Here is a 21466-nt window from a genome sequence, read left to right on the forward strand (position 1 = left end):
GGAGCACCTAGCACTGTTGAGATGATACTAGACTAGATTATCCATCAGGTGGAGAAATTTCACTGTTTTGTGCTTCCCTGCGATTGCAGGGCATGTTGTGAATAGGAATGTTATCCTTCTGTTACAAGGGAACTAAAGACTGAGGTATTTTTGATTGTTAAACTGAGGTAGTGTAAATTATTTTTCCCATGCTAGAAAGCAGTGTCAAAATGTCTACATTAACTAAAACTTTAAGAAAATGAGAAGAAAATTGTATCCTAGATCAAGGTCTGCAAAGCACAGGCACAAAGGTCTTCAGGACTCTAAGCACTAAAATATACTTTTCCCTAGCTGTGTTTGAACATACCATTGAAATCGTTTTTTAAGGTTGCCAAGTTAGCCGTTTAAACTAGGAGTATCAGCAAGCATCTTCTGTATTAGTGGTGTTTATGCATCCAATAGTGAAGATTCTCTTTCATAGTTCGTCAAACCATATTGTCATTTAGTAACTACAGTTTTGAAAACATATGCTTTAGACTTCACTATACATGGAATCTTTCAATTTTAACTTTCAATTTTAAGATATTGGATAAATTTATGACCAGTTAATTAAATTAGAGCAATTTTAAAATATATATACTCTGCACATTAATAAGATGCCTACCAACCAATTATCTACTTAATATTTTCAGAGGTACCAATAAGCTAAAACAGTAAAGCCACAACTATCCAAACAAAAAAAAAATGTACATAACTTTATTTATAATCTGTTTTCAAGTTAAATTGACACAAATTGAAAATGTGACCTTGTGGTAATAAGAAGTAGGAGAGGTTCAGAAATAGCAGACAAGCTGCATTTCGTCAGAGTGACTATCAATAGCCCTCAAACAGCGTATGAAGATTTGTTCATGAGTTGCAGACTTAATTCTGTCTTCATATGAGTGAGTTTACTTCATACTCATTAGAAAACCAAAAGTGCAACAGGAATAATTTCTGTGGTGAATATTTCATTAGATGTTTTTCTGATCAGGCAGTTAGCATATATTTCCATGCAAGCAGGCTACAGGCCTTTACAGTTTGAGTGCGTAACATTTTCTTCTCTAACCATTATCACACTTACATGTTGATGGAATAATAATGATGCAAAATCAATTTGGTGTTAAATGTGTATTTGTTCAGTTAAATGAAAAACTGCCACTGACTTTAATTTAAAACACTATTTTCCGTGGTTGGGGTTTGCCACTTGATCTAGCAGGATGAAAAATTTTAGTGCAAAACAGAAGTGCAGTTATTACACAGGTAAAGGATTCCTTCCTCACGCTTTGTTAAAGGCATATTGCGTGGCATTGTAAAACAATGCAGCCTATTCAAGGCCAAGTAGATTTCAGCATAAATAATCCCTCTGTTCCTGGCTTCAATAGAAAAACATGTAATAACGGCTCCTGTTATTGGTTGCACTGTCTTTTATTGAGGCTATAAAGCCCTTTTTGTTAATACACAAGAAACAAAGAATGTTTACAAGTATTACACAAGTTGTAGCACATTCCAAAAAAGTTAGCTAATGCCACCATTGTAATACATATTCTGGTTACATATGATTTGTACAGGCTTAAAACCTAAACACTGATGATACTGTAGTATGTAAAATATCCATAAAGATGATTTTAGTGTTTTCAAATAACAAACCAATAACTCATTTCTCTTTTACCTTGGGGATTATACTCTGATAAATACAATATAAGGCCATACCAGTGAACAATTTAAAAAATAAAGTATATTTATGGAAGACAGTACAACCTCTACATCAGTTTATTAGTATTACCACATTTTGTTGTTCTACAGGAATTCTCAACAGGTTCTTCACACTTGCTGTTTTAAAGTAGAAAGATCAACAGTGCTTCCAACAGAAGTATAAATTAATTGAGAGAGATCCCCATGTGCTATCCAGACATTCCTGGATTTACTACTCTCCCCTTAGCAAAGCTAATAAAACTCACTATGGAAGAAAATTAAGGAAATGTGGAGATTAATAGGAGTTATGTGCTAGGAGCAATGCTTCTTTCATGACACAACACACAGAATACTGTTTGTACAGTAGTTTTAGCCCACATAGCACATACATACATTGACCTTTCCTGTAGACAGTATCCTTTCCTATTATGTTACTGTAACTGAACTTACAGATTAGATTCAGAGTCTTAACTACCTCTGAAAAAAGATCACATTGAAAAGCTTCCTTGTCATCAGATGTTGTTGACAGTTTTTATTTGGAAATCTATTTAATGTGAAGTTTAAATATCTTCACAACCCTAACAAGGCAGCCAGAGCAACTTACAGATATATTTTTTTTAAGTAAGTGCTGCGTGTAGGGTTGCTTTGTTGAAGAAACTACAAATATCTTGATGCCGCTGCATTAAATGCATGTATTCAATAGATGATAATGTGGATTTTGTGATTGTGGGATTTTTTTTTTGTTTTCTCCATTTCATTTCTCCTTGGATCCAGCTGCATTTTTCCCTATGTTTTGGCTGCTGAAGGCTCATACAATGGATGCACAGATTTCTTAGTGGAATCCCTGACTTAGTCCCACTTTTGCATTTTCTGAGTTTGCTGGTTTCTTTTGCCCACAAAATAGATATAATGTGTAATGTCCAAGGAGTTACTGTGTCTTTCCATTTAGGAGCCTTTTATTGTCTGGGCTGCCTCTAGTCTGAGAGGCCAGTAGAGGGCACTTTGTCTTAGGAATCAAAGCAGGCTCCTCAAATTAGTTTTAGTTTTGATTTAGAAAGAGAAATAGTGTGTTGAAAAGCTCCCTGAAGCTGAAACAAATGCACCTCATCACAGAAATCAATGTGAACAGTAAGCAGAATTTAAAAGAAAATACAGAAAAACAGTGGTCTGTTTCAGAATGTTAGCTGATAAAGAATGCCAATGTAAAAACAGAAATAACAAAAACTAGAAAAATCTTTAGCCATACAATCATTGCTAAAAGAAGATAACATACAATGAATCTGAGGCCAGTGATTTATCATGCAGGAACAGGAAGAGAATCCTTCTAAGGCAATCACTTCTTATTTTCAGTACAAGATATTTATGCAGTTGTATGATCAGTTTTTTTATTACAGTTATGAATGTTAAGCCTATGTTAAATACTGCGTGCCTATGGAATGTAATACAGTTTGCAATGCCTATGAAAACATAACCGCTCTGCTGGCCTCCAGGGTTGATCTGAGGGTATACATGGCAGCTGAGGAGTCTGAAACTCCTTAATACTATTTCCTTACCAAGCCAAATTGTATCTTGGTGTATGTATAATTCCACTTCAGAATTATCTTTTTTTCTCTACAGTTGCTACTCCTTCATATGCAGTCATTTCCTTTTCTCCAGCCAAGGAGAAAAAGTACTTCATGTTACCGTTGACAGCCTCTCCACAGATATAAACAGGCTTCAAGCAGAAGTTTTATGTACATTCTGCACTCCAACACTGATTTACACTCATAGAAGGGCACATCAGATGTCCATTAAAAGGACTGATGAAGCTATTGTTTCAGCAGTTGTAACAGAATTAGAATTACAGTATTAGAATAACAGTATTAGAATAACATGCCTTTTACATTTTAGAATTAAGGATTTTAGAATTAAGTTGTTACACTAAATCAGACAACTGCAGAACTCCTTGCCATTCAACACCCATGGAAATTACTCAAATGCACCTACTGAAAATGACTTGTACATAAGGATTTTAATAAACCACTGAATGCATTTAGTATATTAATTTTCCAAGATTAACTATACATTAAACGATGTTATGTGCAATAGATCTGTTTAACAGATTTATTCTCGTTTGCAAACACGCACAAAGAATTTTCAGTCTTCTATTCAAGCAGAAGAGTTAACGATGGTTGATTTGCTGCTAACTATGATATGCATTTTGGGGTTATATATCATTTCAATTCACAGGACTCATTTAAGTCAGGAATGTTCCTCAGTGCTGCCACTGAAAGATCTGCTCCGGACATGATTTCTCAGTTGCTCTATGAGCTCTGGATTCTGCTGCTGTATCTGCTGTGCAAACTGCTGCCCCCTGTGTTGAAAAGTTTTTAAATAATTGAAAAAATAACAGATTTGTAACACAATAAGATAACCTAATATAATTGAATACTACATCGTAGGAAAGTTAAGACTAAAGATACCTTGATTAAGGCTATACAGCAAGGCAGCTATAGTATCATGACGTTATCTACTTGAAATCTCACCAGTCTCTTCTTCATCATGTTTTTTGGACCATTTTTGTATTTGGTAACATGGAAAAAAAGTATTGTGTTACTTACTAAGATACAGGAGCAAATATATTTCTGTGATTTGCTCCCTTCTCTTTGAGATGATTTGTTCTAGTAATTAAAGGTAACTACTCTTAGATAACTAAGGTTGAAATGTAGTACATGGTTGGCAACTTGTAGCAAGAGCTCAACAGAATAAAGCTTCTTGCATGACTAAAGTAATAGCAGATGCATCTCCACAACAGTTGCAGCCTAAGATTGGAATTCTTGTTGAGATTCATTCCATATAGGAGATAAGCATGATACTGGTTTACTACAAAAATCAACTATGTAAAATCTGTTACCTCATGGGTGGCCTGCCATGGTACTCAATCTTCTTCATTTGCCCAAGTATCAAAGATTAATCAGACTCCTTTCAACCAAAGTGAAGGTTGAAGAAAAGCCACCGTTTTCATAAGTCTGGGCACTTTTTTGTACATAGCATGATTTTTGTAAAAATGGCCCTTGATTTTGCAGGGTCACAGTCCTGTCTGGAATGCCAATTATAATTTATTCTTCTCTTGATGAGGCAAAACTTAAAATGGTTTGAAGAAGGCTAGAAGACTGAAAATAAAACTGTAGGACTGTTACTAGGATTTGCCACATAAGCCATTGCATATTTTTGTGCTAACTCTTCCAGATGCATCATTCTCATAATGTTATAAAATCTGGGGTTCTGTTTTTTGTAAAAGCCACTCTCTTACTATTATCTGAGTTCCCTGGAGTCCTTCTAGTCTAAATGTAGGTTTGCCAGAGCGCTGTCAGTCAGGAAACAACTTTAGAACTTGTTGCAACTTGTGCTAGGTAAATCTAACTTTTTTAAGTCTGGGATATCAGGTAGTAACAATTTCAACACAGTTCACACAAATACAGGATCAACCAATTTGAAATGCACTTGGTACCAGTAACTGAAGGGTTTGAGTAGCACTGAAGTTGCGTTTAGAAAATTAACGCTGTATGAAAACCAGAAAATAAAACTGAGCACATGGTCACTGCAATTGACATAAGACTTTAAGACCTTTGATTTAATAATAATCGGGCACACAATGAGGAAAGGCTGCAGTTTAACTGGTTCAGTACTATCCCTTTTTAAAACATGGTGAGCTATGAAGTCTCTACAAATGTATCAGTAAAACTAAACTATGATTCATAGTACTTACGCGTGGATCAGGCTGGACAAATCTGACAGGCCTCCGACACCTGCAGCAGGGCCACCAATGGCATTTGACATCATCCCTGACATCCTGGAATAGTTAGCACACTGTTTGCATTGGGGTCTGCAGGAACCTTTACAGTAAGCAATAAACTCTAGTTCTTTGCTGAATTGTAGGGAGGAACTAAGTTTCTTCCTCTCACAGCTATTTACAGTAAACAAATACAAAATCACATTTTCAGGAATTCGGTACTGACTGCCTTTTCTTTTAGTTCAACCCTTAAAGACATTTGTTTCAGTAGAACTCCATTTTTATACTTACAGTTGTTGAACTTGGGGATTCTGCATTAAGCTTGCTGCCTAGAATAGAAAATATATAGCTACAATTACAACATTTTACAACACTTTTATTACATATGTCACTGAAAAAAATGTGAAAAAAAATCAAGGTGTATTCTGTGTTTTATTACAAAATTAGGCGTATGTACAAAGATGTGTGATCACCAGCAAAAATAATCATTACAGTTAAATATTTGAAAGATAATGATGGTGAGATAATTCATAACATGTTAGACAACAGATTCATGTTGAAGATTCGTACGTGAAAAATATGACAAGAAGTCAAACATAAAAACCCTGTACCTTAAAAATGAAAAAAAAAAAAAAATCTAAGTGCAAAGGTTTTCTATAAAGCATTTAAAATCCCCAGGCTTCAGAAATCATTTTTGCAACTATTTAAGTAGTAGGAATAAGCTCTTGAAGCAAAAGCCAGATAAACAAAATATTGCAGAGCAAATCAGATTGTGAACTTACTTTATACCATAGTCTTGTAACATATTTTCTTTGGTTATTTGTATATCTTGTGCATCTTCTTACTTTGTTTTAAGAATGAGGTTATTTGTATTTTCATTCACAAGGTACCTCAAAAATTCTGTTGTGTTTACTATAGTGTAAACCAGGTAAAAGGTAGTAATATAATTCTTAAACTTAAAGCTAGTAATATAATTCCTACAAAAATCTGTGGCCAAAGATTAATGCATAATGCAGTGTGTGCCTCTTCACTATTTTATAGAGTGTACTAAAAAAGCCCAGACATAAAAACATTAGTTGGCCAATATATCTTCATACAACCTCTCAAACGTAAATCAGGAAATAAGTATTTTTTGCATTTCTTTCCTGCAAATTCCATTCTTCAAAGTTAATCTATACCATTTGGCTAAGACAGATCTTCACAAAGAGAAAACTATTGAGGAACAAAACTGCAGCTTGAAAGAGTGCTGGAAGTAAAGGAAAGCACAACATATTACTTAGATTCACTATTTGCAATCTCTTGAAGAACTACACATAAAGAGGTCAGGGATAATTTGAAAGGGTAAAGAACAGAAAGTTGTTCTGTGCAATTATAAGCTTTAGACTTTTGTTGGGTAGACTGCATCTGAATCAACAGCTATTCATTTAAGAGGAAATGTCTTTGATTGCTATCAACTGTGGTGGATAAAAAAGATATCCCCACTATGATGATGACATGTGTTTTGCTATTCTTGCCATCTTTGAAAGCAACACAGCTATCTATGTGTATCACTGTATGTTCATAAGTAGGATAGAATCAACTGGAAATCTGATGAGCATTAGAGTAAATTTATCCTCCCTTCTTGGTTCAAAAACAAAATGACTTAGGAAAGTTTAAATTCAGTATAATGCATCTTATCTATTATAAGCATTAAAAACACTTGTTATTAAACAAGAGTTGTTCTTAAAACTTCAGCCTTACAAAATGACTTAGAAAAGTTTAAATTCAGTATAATGCATCTTATCTATTATAAGCATTAAAAACACTTGTTATTAAACAAGAGTTGTTCTTAAAACTTCAGCCTTAAAAACAATGTAATGTAAAGCCTGAAATACACTCACCATACTAATGAAGGCAGGATTGTTGATCAAGCTTGCCATGTCAAAACTCAGCCCAGTTCCAGTCTAGAAAGAAGTAAGATTTGAAGGTAAGCTTACCTCCAAAATACCATTCAAAACCATTGTTAATAAATAGATGCAGAGCTAACTTACAGGACTGGACATGTCTCTTAGTTTCTGTTCTGCTATTTTCAAATTTGACTTATAAGAGTCATTTTCTGGATCAAGATCCAGTGCTTTTTGGTAACTGGTAATTGCTTCTTCATATTTGTTCACTGAGGTCAGAGCCAACCTAATGTGAAATAAAGAAATCCTGGGTAGAACATTATCAACCATCAAAAGATAATGATACATTTTCTGCTTCGATTAAAAAAATATCTCACCACTATCTTCACAGTAAATTAAAGGATGTTTTGCTGTTGTGTTGCTACTGCTTAGTGTAAACCTTTATTACTGCAGAACAGATGATCCTCAAGAACTCATCTGGCATCATCTGCTCCATACATATGAAAGTTTCATTAAAAAACTCTGGCGTTATCAAATGATTTAGTTTATGAAAACACAAATTGAGCTCAGAAATTTCTCTTATTGTTTCTTCCAGTCCTTTTGATCCAAGAGATTATTTGGAAAGGTATATTAGAAGATAAGTAGAGTTAAGATACTTGTAATTTGAATTCTGCTTCTGCAAGAAAACGAAGAGTAAAACCAGTTTCAATCTAAAAGGCTTTTGCACTGGATCAGTGTAAGGTTTTCCTCTTGGATCTTCTACATCACTGCTTGACAAAAAGGATATAGATGATAGTAGCAATATCTTTAAAAAAGATACATTTCAGAGAAACCTGCTCAAGTTCTGAAAAACATTGTTTTCCAGCTGCTCAGGAGTGCACAGAATGGATTATGTACTATTTCTGAAACAATATTTGTTTTCAGATTTGTTTAGCTCCAACATTAAAAACATTTCCTTTATTGGAGCTATTCCAGAAGTCCAGCTGGTTGCAGTTCTGCCTTCTGCTATATAGTCAATTTACACTGATCACAAAACTAACCTGATTTTTTCTTCATTTTGTGGAAGATCTGTGTAACCTACATTCCACTAAAAATTAGTACTCCAGTTTCCCTTTAGTATGGGCTGAGCTATGCAGACAGGTTTGATAAGCTTGTGTTAATAACCAGCATGAGATCTTGGTCTTTTATCACAGGCAAGAGGGTTCAGTGTGTTAGATACATCAATCATGGTCATCACTCTCAGCTGTAACAAACTCAGTAACAGCATAAAACTCCAGTATGAAACTTTTAGAGTAACTCATGCAATGCTAATGTTTTCTCAACACAGTTGCTCTCATGAACTCTGTTCTTGGCCCATAAATTAGCAGTTTCTAACCAGAGGATAAATGCAGTCAGATATTTCTGTGATGCAACTGCATTTATTTATGGAAAAAGTATGTAAAATTCTACTTCTTGGTATACACTACAGTCTGAACAGGAGGCGAGTCTCCTTGCTCACAATTCCAGATTCAGCATTTCTTTTAACTGTCTACACAGCTGCATATTTCTGTAAGACTTCTGTTTATTTCTGTGACATCAAGATGCAGAATTTTACACCAAATCTTCAGAAAAAAACTGATACACTTTTGTAACTCAGTCAGAAAAACTAGCAATCTCACATGAAGTTTTTCTTTTGAGACAATAGTTTCTGCTCTTTTCTTCCCTGGTTATTACTAAACAAGCACTGTATCCTTACTCAGCCTATGCCATATACATTAATCTTTCAAGCTTCTGAGTTGAACAGCATCCTGTAGTTGAGAATATATCCTCTTTTAAAGCAATCAGACAAGGAAAGGAAAAGCTTGAGTGCTTGAGAATGTGAGATCCCACTTAACTATTCATGAAATAGTACACTGATCTCACATTCAAAACTCTAAAATAACCTCCAATTTTCTATTAAATCACCCTGTACTTTTCTTCCACCTCACTGAAATCTGAAGATCTTGGGTTCTACCATATGCAGAAAAAAAATCTAAGGAGAGTTATGTAACCCTTACAATATCAAAGTGAAATAATTATGCACTATCTCAAGGCTACATTTGTACTAATAAAATAAACTGTGTCTGGGAAGGTTTTCAAATTACAGAATTCTATCATTTTTTATTTGAAGTAAATGTTCCCTGGCATGCAGTCCCAAGCCAGCTAGCCCAAACAATTCTGGGGCATGGTTCAGAAGTTAACACAGCCCAATGCAATTTAGCAATAAGCAGCTTGAATGTGGTCACTCTGTAACTAGATTTTAGTCAATAATATGGACATGGGCTATTTTGTGCCAACTGACCCCAAAGAACCACCCCAAACGTTTTTTGAATTTACATCAAAAGCCAAAAGGCTGAAGAAGTATTCAGCCCACATCCTCACAATGTGCTTTGTTAATGAAAATGCAAAGCTAGATATCTTACAATTATGGCCCTTCACTCCAATAGACATTCTCTGTCAAACTGCATTTAGCAGATCCTCTGCCTAAAGGCGCAGATCAATTAAAACTTAAGATCAATGAAACTTAAAAGCTGACGTCATGACAGAGTCATCCTCAGAAAATTGCTACACTTTCAGAATAAGAACTTCAGCTAAGTAAAACAACACAGCTCCACTTATCTCTGAGAACACATGCTGATTAGCACATGGGTTTTCAGTATTCACTCAGATTTACATTAGCTTACCCCATTCTTCCATATGCTTTGCTGTACTTTGGGTCTATTGCTATGGCTCTCTCACAGTCCTTTATTGCTTCACTGTACTTATTGAGTTTACTTTGAGCAGCTGCCCTAGGAGAAGGCAGAGAAATGAAGGAGAGAGCTTAGTCAAGAAAAAGTAACAGCAAGATCAACACAAGCTTACGTTTTTACATGTTATGTTTTTACATCATACATGTTTAATCTTTCTGACTTTTCATTCACTACTTAGACAATGTGTCAGCTTTCTTCAGTGGAGTAGGACAAATGAACATTCTTAATATGCTAAGGTGTATTGCTGGAGTAGGGCTTTGGAGAACACACTTGTCTTTGAAGGCACAAAGGAGAAATAATCCTGAGAAACTGTTCTACATCCAGCTTATGACTATGCACAAGATACATCACAAAACCTATTGCATGAAGTGAAACTCTCAAGTAAAATCATTTTTGCAGTAAGGAGTATATTTTTAATGCTGCCCAAAGGAATGTTGTAGTTTTTTTCTGCTCTCTTAGCAGTTATGAATCTGTGCTTCAGGAAGTACAGAATTGCCTTTCCGTAAGAACCATCCCACTTGATCTCTGAAACTGGCTTCAGGAGAACAATCTAAGCAGCTTTTGCCAGTTCTGAACTGAAGCCATCTTTATTTTACACACACACAGTTGTATCTCAGTAAAACTCATGCTTGCAAATAAATTGGGGTGACACTTCTCAACGATCTCTGAATTACTAAATAAAAATTGCACCTCTATATCAGCAATAACACTGAAATACTAAATGCTGTGGTTATTTACACTTGCACTTGCCCTAAAAAGATGATAGTAACAAATTAACTCTCAAAATTTCCCACTTTGAAAGGTCTAATAATAATCCAGTTTATTCTTCCTTTATTAAAAAACTATGGGAGAAATACAGTATTTCCATTACATGTAGCATTTTTTTTTAATTTTAAATTAGAAAAGCTAGATGCTACAATCACCACTCAATTCCTTCTCCTGTGATAGCTTGAAATGGCATTATTTTTTCCTGATTTCGTACAAGTAGTCTGTTCAGAAGACATTCTTGTCCTTTTAAATATTTAGCATACTTCACAGTTTTGTAGTTCTGCAAATGCCAGTAAGTTTTATACATAAAACTTGGGGATTGTGCTTCATCTGTCATGCATTTCAGCAGAAAACGTTCTTTCCATATTTACAAAGAAAAAAAAAAAAAAAAAGTACAGACAGCTAAAGCTGCAGTGGTATCTAATCTCTCTCATTTTCACAGAGCTGAAAGTAAAAAGCAATACTTTAGAAAGCAGTAATTCCTGAGAAGAAAAAGGCCTATGCTAATTCAGATACTGCATACCTTTGGGAACTCCAGAGAAGTGCCTGTCTTCTTTTACCTAACTTTGTACAGTATTGTGCTCATGGACATCAAGATTCGTTTTGGTTCTCATAAATGTAGCACACAGAATGAAAAATTTCTGCCTTTTTCTGCTAACTACAGATTTGCTGCTGAAGCTCATTCTATTGAAAAAATTTTCTGTGACTTTGAAAGGCTTTTGAATCAGGTCTTTTATTAACATTTTATATCTATAATCATTTATGTGATCAGTTTTCTATGTTAACATAGATTATTTACATTTTTAGCTACTACTTTAATGATGTAAAATGAAATTACTAAGTTGTGCTTTCCCTTTCTCTTTATGCTTGCCACGAAACACTGAGTCTCACTTGTCACAAATTAAACTCTGAGTAATGGAAGCACAACGTCCAGAAAGGAAAAATCCACTGCATGCAGTACCACAAGGACAGGTTGACAGCACTCAAATTGTTATCTCCTTCTGGTAACAGATGCATTCAAGACTAAGGTACAGAGGTGCTGTAGAGGCAGGGCATAACTGCCTCTAGAGCCTCTAATTACAGAGGGGTCTCAAAATACAGCACTTTTGTTCTAATACTGATCCTCAGGGCAATATACTGAAAGTGCAACCTGCTGCTGCTGCTGCAATGACATGCTCTTCCAGACTTCATCTAGTCCCTTGTCAGTACTATGGTGAAGAACTTATCGTACAACAAAATTGTAAGAATGCTGCCTTGTTATTTCTCAACATAACATGCACAAAATTACAATCTTTGAAACCTCCAAAATCTTATACCCACATCAGTGCTTTATTCTAAGGCTAGTCAAAACTATAGAAGACTGAAATGACAACTAGACCACCAGAAAAAAAGGCTCTTATTATTCTCAAAACACTGGGAACCGCAGCCTATGTCATGATTTACTATAAACATCCTAACTTACAAAAAGCTGACATCTAGTGTCAAAGTAATTTTAAAGCCCATATGACACCTTCTGATACAGATTTGCTGAGGTATCTCAATTCTGCTTTATATCTGATAGAAATTCATCGTGTTAATTTAAAAATATCAGTTTTTCTAGCCTCACATAGTTTTGATCTACATAATATTTTGTATTTTAAAAAATGTTTATGAGGTTTGGGAATAAAAAGTGTGTATTATTTTGTTTTTACCTGTTGCAGTAATAGACTGCATTGTTTGGATCCAGTTCTATTGCCCTAGTGTAACAATCCACTGCAGCACCATAATTTTCTTCTTTCATATGATTGTTACCTGCAGTAAATTACAAAAATCTCATAAGTAATTAAAAGACACATCAGTATGTTTTAAGAAAGTATAGAAGCCACATTACAGCACCTAAATAAGACAGTTTTGATGCATGCTTTTGAGATATATTCTTTAAAATGTAACTGGCATGGAATAAAGCAAATAGAATCGTATACTATCTCTGTAAAGGTCATTAAGTGCATTGCAGTCCACCAGATAAGCCTTTCTCTTCTTTCTTTTTGCTACTTCATACTTTTCGGACAGTTTTTGCTGCTAAGTAAAGATCAATTCATTGAGAAATATAAATGTAGTTGCAGTACCACTCTAATACAGATTAATCAGTAATTCAATAAGCAATTTGTTAATTCCTTATTGGTCTTACATCAATAAAAAAATTTTCCTCGTAACTATTCATTTAATAAGGGAAATAAGCCCCACTTCTCAGATGTTGCTACATTGTTCGTTAGTTAGAATAATGAGAAGCATATACATAGAAGAGGTAGCCTAAAAACAATTCAAAGATTTATATATAAAATACAATATAATATACATATTATATATATAATATATAAAATTATATAATATATATATATTTTTAACCTTTGAAACACTGACAATCTGCTCAATAACATCTCATACTTTATCTTTTCAAGCCTACTTCAGTGAAAAAGCTAGTAGCTTTTCTATGGAAAGAGATTGTTGAAGCAAGTTCTTTCAAAACAAAAGCTATTTTGCACGTTCTTTCCTCACTGACAGATAGAGCACTGATAGAGTAATTGTGGTGGTTTCTTTAATTCTTCATAACAGACTAATAGAGAAACAAAGTCCTACCACAGGATACTTAAGATTAATGTCATCCCTGGCGCATCCCTGGTGCCACCACTATGGATTCTTGGACTGCTAGAGCCTGCAGAAGTCTTGGTTCCACAACAACACCAAGAAGTTATCAGGAAAATTACATACTTTAACTGATTTCCCTGTACCTTGGCAAAATATTTCAGCCCTCTCCCAAAGTAAGGAGGAAAAGGCACAGGTCAATAGTTTATTACAACTGTAGGTAACTGCATAAAAGCAAATAAAGCAAGACTGTGGAACACGTAGTTCTAGGTGACAGTAATAACTGAAAACAATTATACTGGCATTTATCTGTGACCATGAAGCACTTAATAAACAAAGCCAGATTTAGGTAATGAAGTATCATCAATGTTGTAAAAACGTACAGTGTGGTACACCTCCTCCCCATAGTGATATACCAGACTGTAATTGGTCAGCAGTCCCTGCCAGTGAGAAGGCAAACTGAAAGTGTAATTGCTCAGGAGCAATCAGGGACATGTGGCCTAGAATGCCACCCAGATATGCAGAAGTGAGATCAGGAAAGCCAAGAAAGAGATGGAACTGAAGTTGGCAAAGGATGTGAAAAATAACACAAAAAGAGATTCTACAGGTACATTGGGCAGCAGAGACGGTCCAAGGAGAGTGTACTCCCTCTGATAAATGAAGTACTCAATGAGTTCTTTGCCTCAGTCTTCACTGGCAGTCCACACCTCTCACATCCCTGAATCTCTGGGTGGAGGTTGAGAGAGCAAAATTTTCCAGGACCACAGCTGACACACCATTTCTTTAAGTTAAAGTTCTGCACAAATAAATCCTGCTGAGAGTTAAGACTCACAAGGTACATGCACTCAACAGGGCTGTACTACCCGACATTTCTCTAAAACAAAACTACTACTGATGGCCATCAAAGCTTGAATTTTTGATACTGGTCTGAACCAAAGGTGATCAGAAACACTGTTAAGTTGGAGCTAGTATGAGTGGGTAACGATTGCTCTCTCTCTCCAGCTAAAAACTGGTTAAAGGAAAACAGAAGAATACAGAGACCTACTATTTATGCTGAGATTAAGAAATCTAGGAGAAAAGGAAAAACAACTCTAATATTCCACGTTGCACGAGACAAAAAAAAATCCGAGTACATTTCACAAACCCTTGAGGCCTGACAGATAAGGAGGTGCAATACACCGACTAAAATCACAGAATGCGGTAATACCCACACAACAAAGCGCTGGATATCTTACAGTCCTGTAATCATACCAAGTGCTGCCAGTGCCTTCTTAGAATCCAGACAGAGCACATCACTTAGCTCTCTTAGAGCATAATGATCATCGTGAAAAATAAGCTGAATTTTTTTGTACAGGTTATGTTGCTCAATACAGATGCAATATTATCACTACCCATGATAACAACAACAGAAAAAAACCCTTAACAAGATGTTAATTTCTTCGTCAATTTACAAACCTTCATCCTTCAGATGGTCAGCCTTCTCGATATCCTCTGGTAAAGAATCTGAGAGAGGCAGCTTATCAATCTGTATGTAAACAAAATAAGCTTTTTTTTTTTCTTCTTTAAAACATAAGACCTGGTTACACTAAAAAGAACTGTCCATTCTGGATGCAATTCTATCAGCAAGAAAACAGATTTTCTGTATTGCAGAGGAAGTATGAAAGAACTAAAACATCACTAACATCCAGAGAAAAATAGCATGCTTTCTACAACCAAAGAAACCTTTATGGCTCAACACACATTTCATCAGGAAGATGAAATATGAAATATGCAATTCATCATGGTTTTCGTGCTTCCTGTACTGGAAACTCCCAGGTAACACTTATCTGTACACTTCTGAAAAGTTCCCACTTTAAGGTTAGTGCCCTTCTAAATTATTTCCGCAATGGAGTGAGAAGCATCAGAAAACTGTAGATGACCTCAAGCACTGTGCAGATAATTACCTCTGGGAATCGCATAATGCTTAACTGGGGATAAAAGGAATAAAACCCTTTAGGTGACAGCTTGACCTCCACTGTTTAGTAATCATGGAATTGTCCTTGTCTTTCTTGAGGAAAGTAATTCCTCATACTGTCCCAAAAGAGTTCACTCTGTTATGTTTTACAGAAATTTCTTTTTTTTTTTTCACATATTTTCCTTAAGCTTTCACATTGTTTTGGCCTATACAGCACTTTTAAGGTTGTGTATGCAGTACAAAATCTTATCAGAAACTGGGAAAACAATGCTAAAATTTAAATTTAAATCTTACCTTGCGGAAAGAATTTGCAAATATTTCTATCAAATGCTGTGGAGGTGCAAGATGAGTATCTTCTGGGTTAATCTTAAAAACGGTCTCCAGACACTGAATTGCAACTTACAAGGAAAATAATAATAATTAACTCAACAGTTTCTCAACAGAAAGAAGTGTAATTGCATTAATTGATTTGTGAAGTTGTGGCTCACACTTCCTTATTCAGCTACTAACAGCTGCAGTATGGGGCACACCACAAGACTGACTAAAAGCTATATAAAATATTTACCTGTTCTGCCATTATTCTTAAACAAATATATCATATTTCTTTGAATCCTCTGAATCATCTGATTCATTAAATGATTAAATGGCACTCCCAATCCCACAATAATTACCTATGCTCACAATATGCAATTCTAGAGTAGACCAAATATCAAAATGAAGTTTCAAATATGAGCACATAATTTCAGGCAAAAGAAGATAAATAGGAATTACTATATGTAATTCTGTATAAACACATTTTCTGTTATTTATAATATCTGAAATTGAATCAATGCTTTCCCTAACATTTTGAGAATCTGGTAGAATGTTTCCATCAAAGTACATCATCAAATGTTTTAGACTGAAAACTGAGAAGGAACAAAGAAGAATCTTCGTGAAGCCTAATTTGAACAGAAAAATGAATGATTTAATATTATACTTTATTTTATATACATTTTAACCTGAACTAGAAATTACTTGGAATAGATGAACTCAAACTATCACTAAAAATTAATCTTAGAATTTGAAATCAATTTTAGTTCAGTGCATTACAAGAGACCTGAATACTGATCCAAATGTTAAATTACTGAAAGTTAATAATAAGACCAGTTCCAGGAGACTTAAAAAGTAAATCTGTAAAATAAATACTAAAACTTAGAAGATTTTTTTAAAGCCTCTCATAACATACGAAGTGTAATGAAATTAAAGCTTGAGTATATAGTTAAACATGCATAGCACTTATTCCTATGGCCTATAAATGTTGGACATACATTGGTTTTTCAGATTCTAAATTACTCAGTAAGTGTGCTGAATGATTTGTGTTAAACTCTTTTGTCTCCTGGTAAGTAGAAAAACTTCTAGGAAAGTGAGCACTGATAATGCTGAATTCTGAATTATATATTAGTAATACTCCTTATCAGTACAGATCAGTCTCAACCTACTTCATCTTTTGTATAACTACCCTCATCCAAAGTGTCCAAACTACTATGCAACCTTCACCTTAAGCAGTGCATTCCACAGTTTCAAAAGCACTCCTTTGAGGACTCACTGCAGGAAGAAGCAAATAAATAAATAAAACCATAGCTTTTCTCCATCTGTATAGAGTTTCTGCTTCAATTCCACGGTAATAGGTGCTACAAACAGGAACAACACGTAGAAACTGTATACACAAAAGGGAAATGACTGCCTCTCAAATACATTATCTAAAATACAACTTGGCAGAAGTGAAGTTGCTAATTTATACAGTACTGTTGAGTATTAGCCAACAGAGTTTTGTACCATTCATCTAAATCCTGGACTGTAGAAGAATGTATTTCTCCAATCTATCTTTTCTGATTATTCCTGTTTCCTCAAACTAAGGCATTTTATTCGTCATGTAAGCATGGGAAACTTTCACTATCATTGACATCATGTTATAATTTGAACACACAAGAGCTTGAATATATGCCAGACTAATATTTTGATAAATTCTCAATTATATTTATAATGTTCTACTTCTTTTTATTGTTTTTGTGGGGAATAGAAAATACTTAAATTACTTTCTGGCACAGCCACTCATACCCTATTTTCTTTTTTCACAAATACCAAGATACATAAGTTACCAAGGAAAAATATCAGTCAAATTATTTTGTCCTTTAAGCTTCCACCTGACATTAACCAATTCCACTGGTAAGACCTGGACTATTGCTATTCCACATGCAGTGAAGATATTTTACACAATAAAATGAGCCAATTACTTAGAATGCTTGCCTCTGATCATCTAACACATAGCATATGGTAAGAAACTGCTGGCAGGGTACAACTCTAAAATTAGGATTTCATATCTGTATTAAAATGGTAAACTTTACATAAGCATTTAAGTGAGGGTTTCTAATATTTTTATTCAGAAAATAAAATCTATAAAATGTTGATTCTTTCAGGCAAACAGAGGGTAAGACTGCTTTTAAAGATTTACTTGTATCCAGGTAAATCTTCATAGGCATAACCCGATGTTTATCAGTGTTGTAAAAAAAACAAAAGGAATATTGATCTGCTATCATGCAATTGCCAAAAACATGACTTTCTTTCATGACCCGATTATAACTTCACTGTAATACTATTATAACCTAATACAAGTTAAATTTAAATTCATACATGTGGAAAGTGATAGTCATCTATATGTGTTGCTCCAAATGTAACGCCTCCTATTTATTTCCACAGAAACTTTGACATCCACAAAGAACACAGTAACACTATTTGACAGAGAAAATACTCAGCTACAAAACACTGTTTGTCGACACATTAACCACCATTAGTTATGTATTCCTGCCAGCAATGAACAACAGCCTGCATGAAGTGTTTGTGAAAATCTGGACCAGCAGAGTACCCTGCCACCACTGCTGAAATGCACCACCCACCGCTCACTGCGCTCACATCCATTGCTTGGTCTCCATAAACATTCAGCAACTGTTGCAAATGTTAATGGGTGCCAATTTTTCCACGTGGAAGAACTCAGTGTCACACCTTTGCTCCATCCACTGCCTCTCTGCTGCTATCTGTCACATGGCAACAACATGGAATGGAGTATTGGTGGGAATACTGGCTCAGCTTCAACTGCCATACCACAAATACCTGCCTCTGACATTGTGAGCCAACAGAATACAGTGACGCAACAGCAGGTCTGTGGGATAACCTTTGAATAACATGGAACAAATGTTCCTTTCTGGCTTGTATTAGTGAAAAACTACAATGTAAAAGCAACAGACACTGAAAGGAAGAAAATTCCACGTTTCCCTTTCTAAGTTCATGTTTTTGAGAAGCATGACTTGCTCCTCAATCCCAACTCCTTACAGTTCACACAACTGCCAGGATGACATTTATTGCCCTGCTATTCCCTGACTCCAACTTATCCTCCTCTTGAGATATGAAGCCTAAGACTGCTTAGAACAGTGTGCAGGTCTCTTATACAGATGCCATGAAAAGCACATCACAGAATTAATTATTAGTTATACACTGTGATACTACTTCCTAGGAATTAGAGAAAAGAATGACAGCAATGAAATTGGATGTTGTGTTGAGGGACATGGGTTAGTGGGAGCTATTGGGAATAGGTGAATGGTTGGACTGGATGATCCTTTAGGTCTTTTCCAACCTTGGTGATTCTATGATTCTATGAAATCAATGTGTATTGCTCTGTTGGTGGAGGAATACAAACATAGAAATCCATCTTTCTGAGGCTACATTTTTTGTTAATAGAAACTGTACTACAGTGAAGATATTCCTCATTGTGCACTCTTTGTTATTGCTATTTATGTGAAAAAGCTATAGTAAATATTTATTTTCTGTACCTATGGGTTCTTTTAGCTCTCCCTGATGGACTACCTGGAACTCTTGTATGTCTTATAAGAATAAGGAAACAGTTCTCCCTGTCTTCCATGTGCCTTAGCGTAGCTTCCAAGAGGATCTGTTCCATCACCTTTGCCAGCACAGAGGTGAGACTGACAGGTTGGTTGTTCCCTGCATCATCCTTTTTGCCCTTCTTAAAAAGTGTACCCAGGATGGCATGCATCTCGCTGGCACTGCCATCACACATTAGTACTATTGCAGCTCATTCATTACCAATGGCAGTCCCAAACCCATTATCTTCGTTGCTTCAGTAACACATCTCTAAGTTTTAGATGTGCATGAAATTGTGTCAGCCCTGGTGAACGCTGGCAGATGGGTATTTAGGAACTTGTGAGGGCCTCTGGCAAGCAGTGTTAGAACCATACTCTTAATGAAATGGATGCAAACATAAATCATTCCCATAGCCTGCTCTCTCTGGCACTGCCTAACTTGATGCAATTCAAAGTATCTAGTACTTAAAATCAATTTTGTGACTTTAGAACATTTTTAAAATGAGAGATGGCTTAAAACAAATAATTTCTGAAATACTGTGATCTTATTCACATGCCATTTTGTGGTAATTTCACTTAGATAACTCCAATTACGCTCAGTGGTAACATACACCAAATTATGTAATGTATGCATGCGCACAACCTGCCCAAGTATTGTCAGCTTCACCACTTACCTTCCAAGCTTTCTTGTTCATCTGGAGTGAAAGTTTCCATCTGACTCTGTTCTCTCAAGAAATGGATGAAAGCATAAACCAAGCGCTTGACCGATGACATTTTCAAACTGCTGAATTTCTTCTGTCTTAAAAAGAAATAGGATCTCTTATTTCAGAGGAAGAAAAAGGGGGGAGAGGGGAAAGAAAAGCCTTGTAATATGTCAGAACATACGCTTGAGCCCAGCTGTGAATTTCCTGGAGCACCTCGGTTAGAAGTGAACACATCATACGAAAAATTATCCTTCACAAAAAGCCCAATATGACACTACCCTGAAACGAGCCCTTGGGTCATGCAGGTTACAAGCATCACCTGCAACCTGCCATCGGAAGGGCAGAGATTTCCTCAGATTCATTCCCGCAGGAAGGTTCACAGGGGATATAACTCATGAACTTCTGTTTCCAAAGGATACTGTTTGGATATATATTTTTTTTCCCCTAAGACACTTGCATTTTGAAGAGGGAAAACATGCCTGAGTCATAATCGGCTAAGACCTACACTGAGTAGCGATGCGATGAAACACTTCAGCAGCAGCTGCCCTGCCCCAGACGCCGTGGTGCTGGTTGCTGCACGTCCGACCCCGGGCACAGCGGGAGCGCCGCGACCTCGGCTCTAGCGGGGATCGGGGACACGGGCGGCTCTAATTCACATTCCGCATCAGCTGCCAGTTACATAACTTTCCGGAAAACCCTATTTCCAACTTTCTGAGCTATTTTTCCCAGATCGTTTTGAATCAAAAGGGCAAGAGCTGACACCCAGCCCTCGAGGGAAAGCAGTGCTGCGATCGATGAACGGCAACGCCAGGATCGGCGTTGGCGAAATCCTGCCCACGCCCCCGGAGCCCTCACCGGAGGGCCGAGCTCGGCCGCCGCGGGCTGCGCACAGCGAAGGGCCTAGATAACGGCCAGCGAGAAGCTCCCGGGCCGGGCGGCGCCGCCGGCTCACCGGGTTCCAGCCGAGGGTCGCCGTGCCCTCGAGAGCTCCGGCGGCACGGCCCGGGGAACAGGTCCGCCCCACGCCCGCCCACCACCGGTCCGGTCAGCGCCGCCCCGGAACATCGCCTTACCGCGCGGCCAGCCGAGCGCGTCCCGTCAGCGCCGCGCGGAGCGGGGGATTGGGGCGCGAGAAGCGGCGGAAGCGGATGAGCGAGGTGGCAGCGCGGTCCCGGCGGCTGTGCCCGCGCCCGGCTGGAGGGCGGCGGCGGTGACAGCGGAGCGACACTAGCCCTTCTTCCTTCTCCTCCTCCTTCTCCTCCTCCTCCTTCTCCTCCTCCTCCTCCTGGCCGTGTGGCCCCGCCTTCCCGCACGCCGCCCTCCCCTCGCTCCCCATGCTGGCCCTGCGCGCGGCTCGCAGGTAGGCGCGGCACG

General features: G+C 36.8%; 2 protein-coding genes across 3 annotated transcripts in view; one reads left to right on the forward strand and one right to left on the reverse strand.

Moving 5' to 3' along the window:
- Positions 1–1428: 1428 nt before the first annotated feature.
- On the reverse strand, positions 1429–21428 carry SGTB (small glutamine rich tetratricopeptide repeat co-chaperone beta). Of its 2 annotated transcripts, none has more exons than XM_048930684.1 (11): positions 21166–21270; positions 20063–20183; positions 15772–15875; positions 14979–15048; positions 12593–12692; positions 10068–10172; positions 7513–7651; positions 7363–7425; positions 5774–5811; positions 5459–5542; positions 1429–4063 (listed from the first exon to the last, which is right to left on the reverse strand). In XM_048930684.1, the coding sequence occupies exons 2-11, from the start codon at positions 20160–20162 to the stop codon at positions 3952–3954; spliced, it is 915 nt and encodes a 304-aa protein (XP_048786641.1). In that variant the 5' UTR covers positions 20163–20183; positions 21166–21270; the 3' UTR covers positions 1429–3951. The 2 variants fall into 2 exon arrangements, with proteins under 2 accessions (XP_048786641.1, XP_048786640.1); XM_048930683.1 differs by having other exon boundaries at positions 1431–4063; positions 20063–20187; positions 21166–21428.
- NLN (neurolysin) overlaps positions 21345–21466 on the forward strand; it is a 37381-nt gene continuing 37259 nt past the window's right edge. Inside the window, exon 1 of the mRNA XM_048930659.1 lies at positions 21345–21452. Coding sequence (XP_048786616.1) covers positions 21427–21452 — 26 coding nt within the window. The 5' untranslated portion in view covers positions 21345–21426. The remainder of the gene's footprint in view (positions 21453–21466) is intronic.

Source organism: Lagopus muta, chromosome Z (genome assembly GCF_023343835.1).
Source record: "Lagopus muta isolate bLagMut1 chromosome Z, bLagMut1 primary, whole genome shotgun sequence".
NCBI lineage: Eukaryota > Metazoa > Chordata > Aves > Galliformes > Phasianidae > Lagopus > Lagopus muta.

Coding starts and splice junctions, on each gene's coding strand:
- SGTB (XM_048930683.1), bottom strand. CDS start 21,428: ATGGGGAGCGAGGGGAGGGCGGCGTGCGGGAAGGCGGGGCCACACGGC. Junction 20,188..21,165: donor CGCGCTCGGCTGGCCGCGCG/GTAAGGCGATGT, acceptor TTTCTTTTTAAG/ACAGAAGAAATTCAGCAGTT. Junction 15,049..15,771: donor TTGCAAATTCTTTCCGCAAG/GTAAGATTTAAA, acceptor GTTTACATACAG/ATTGATAAGCTGCCTCTCTC.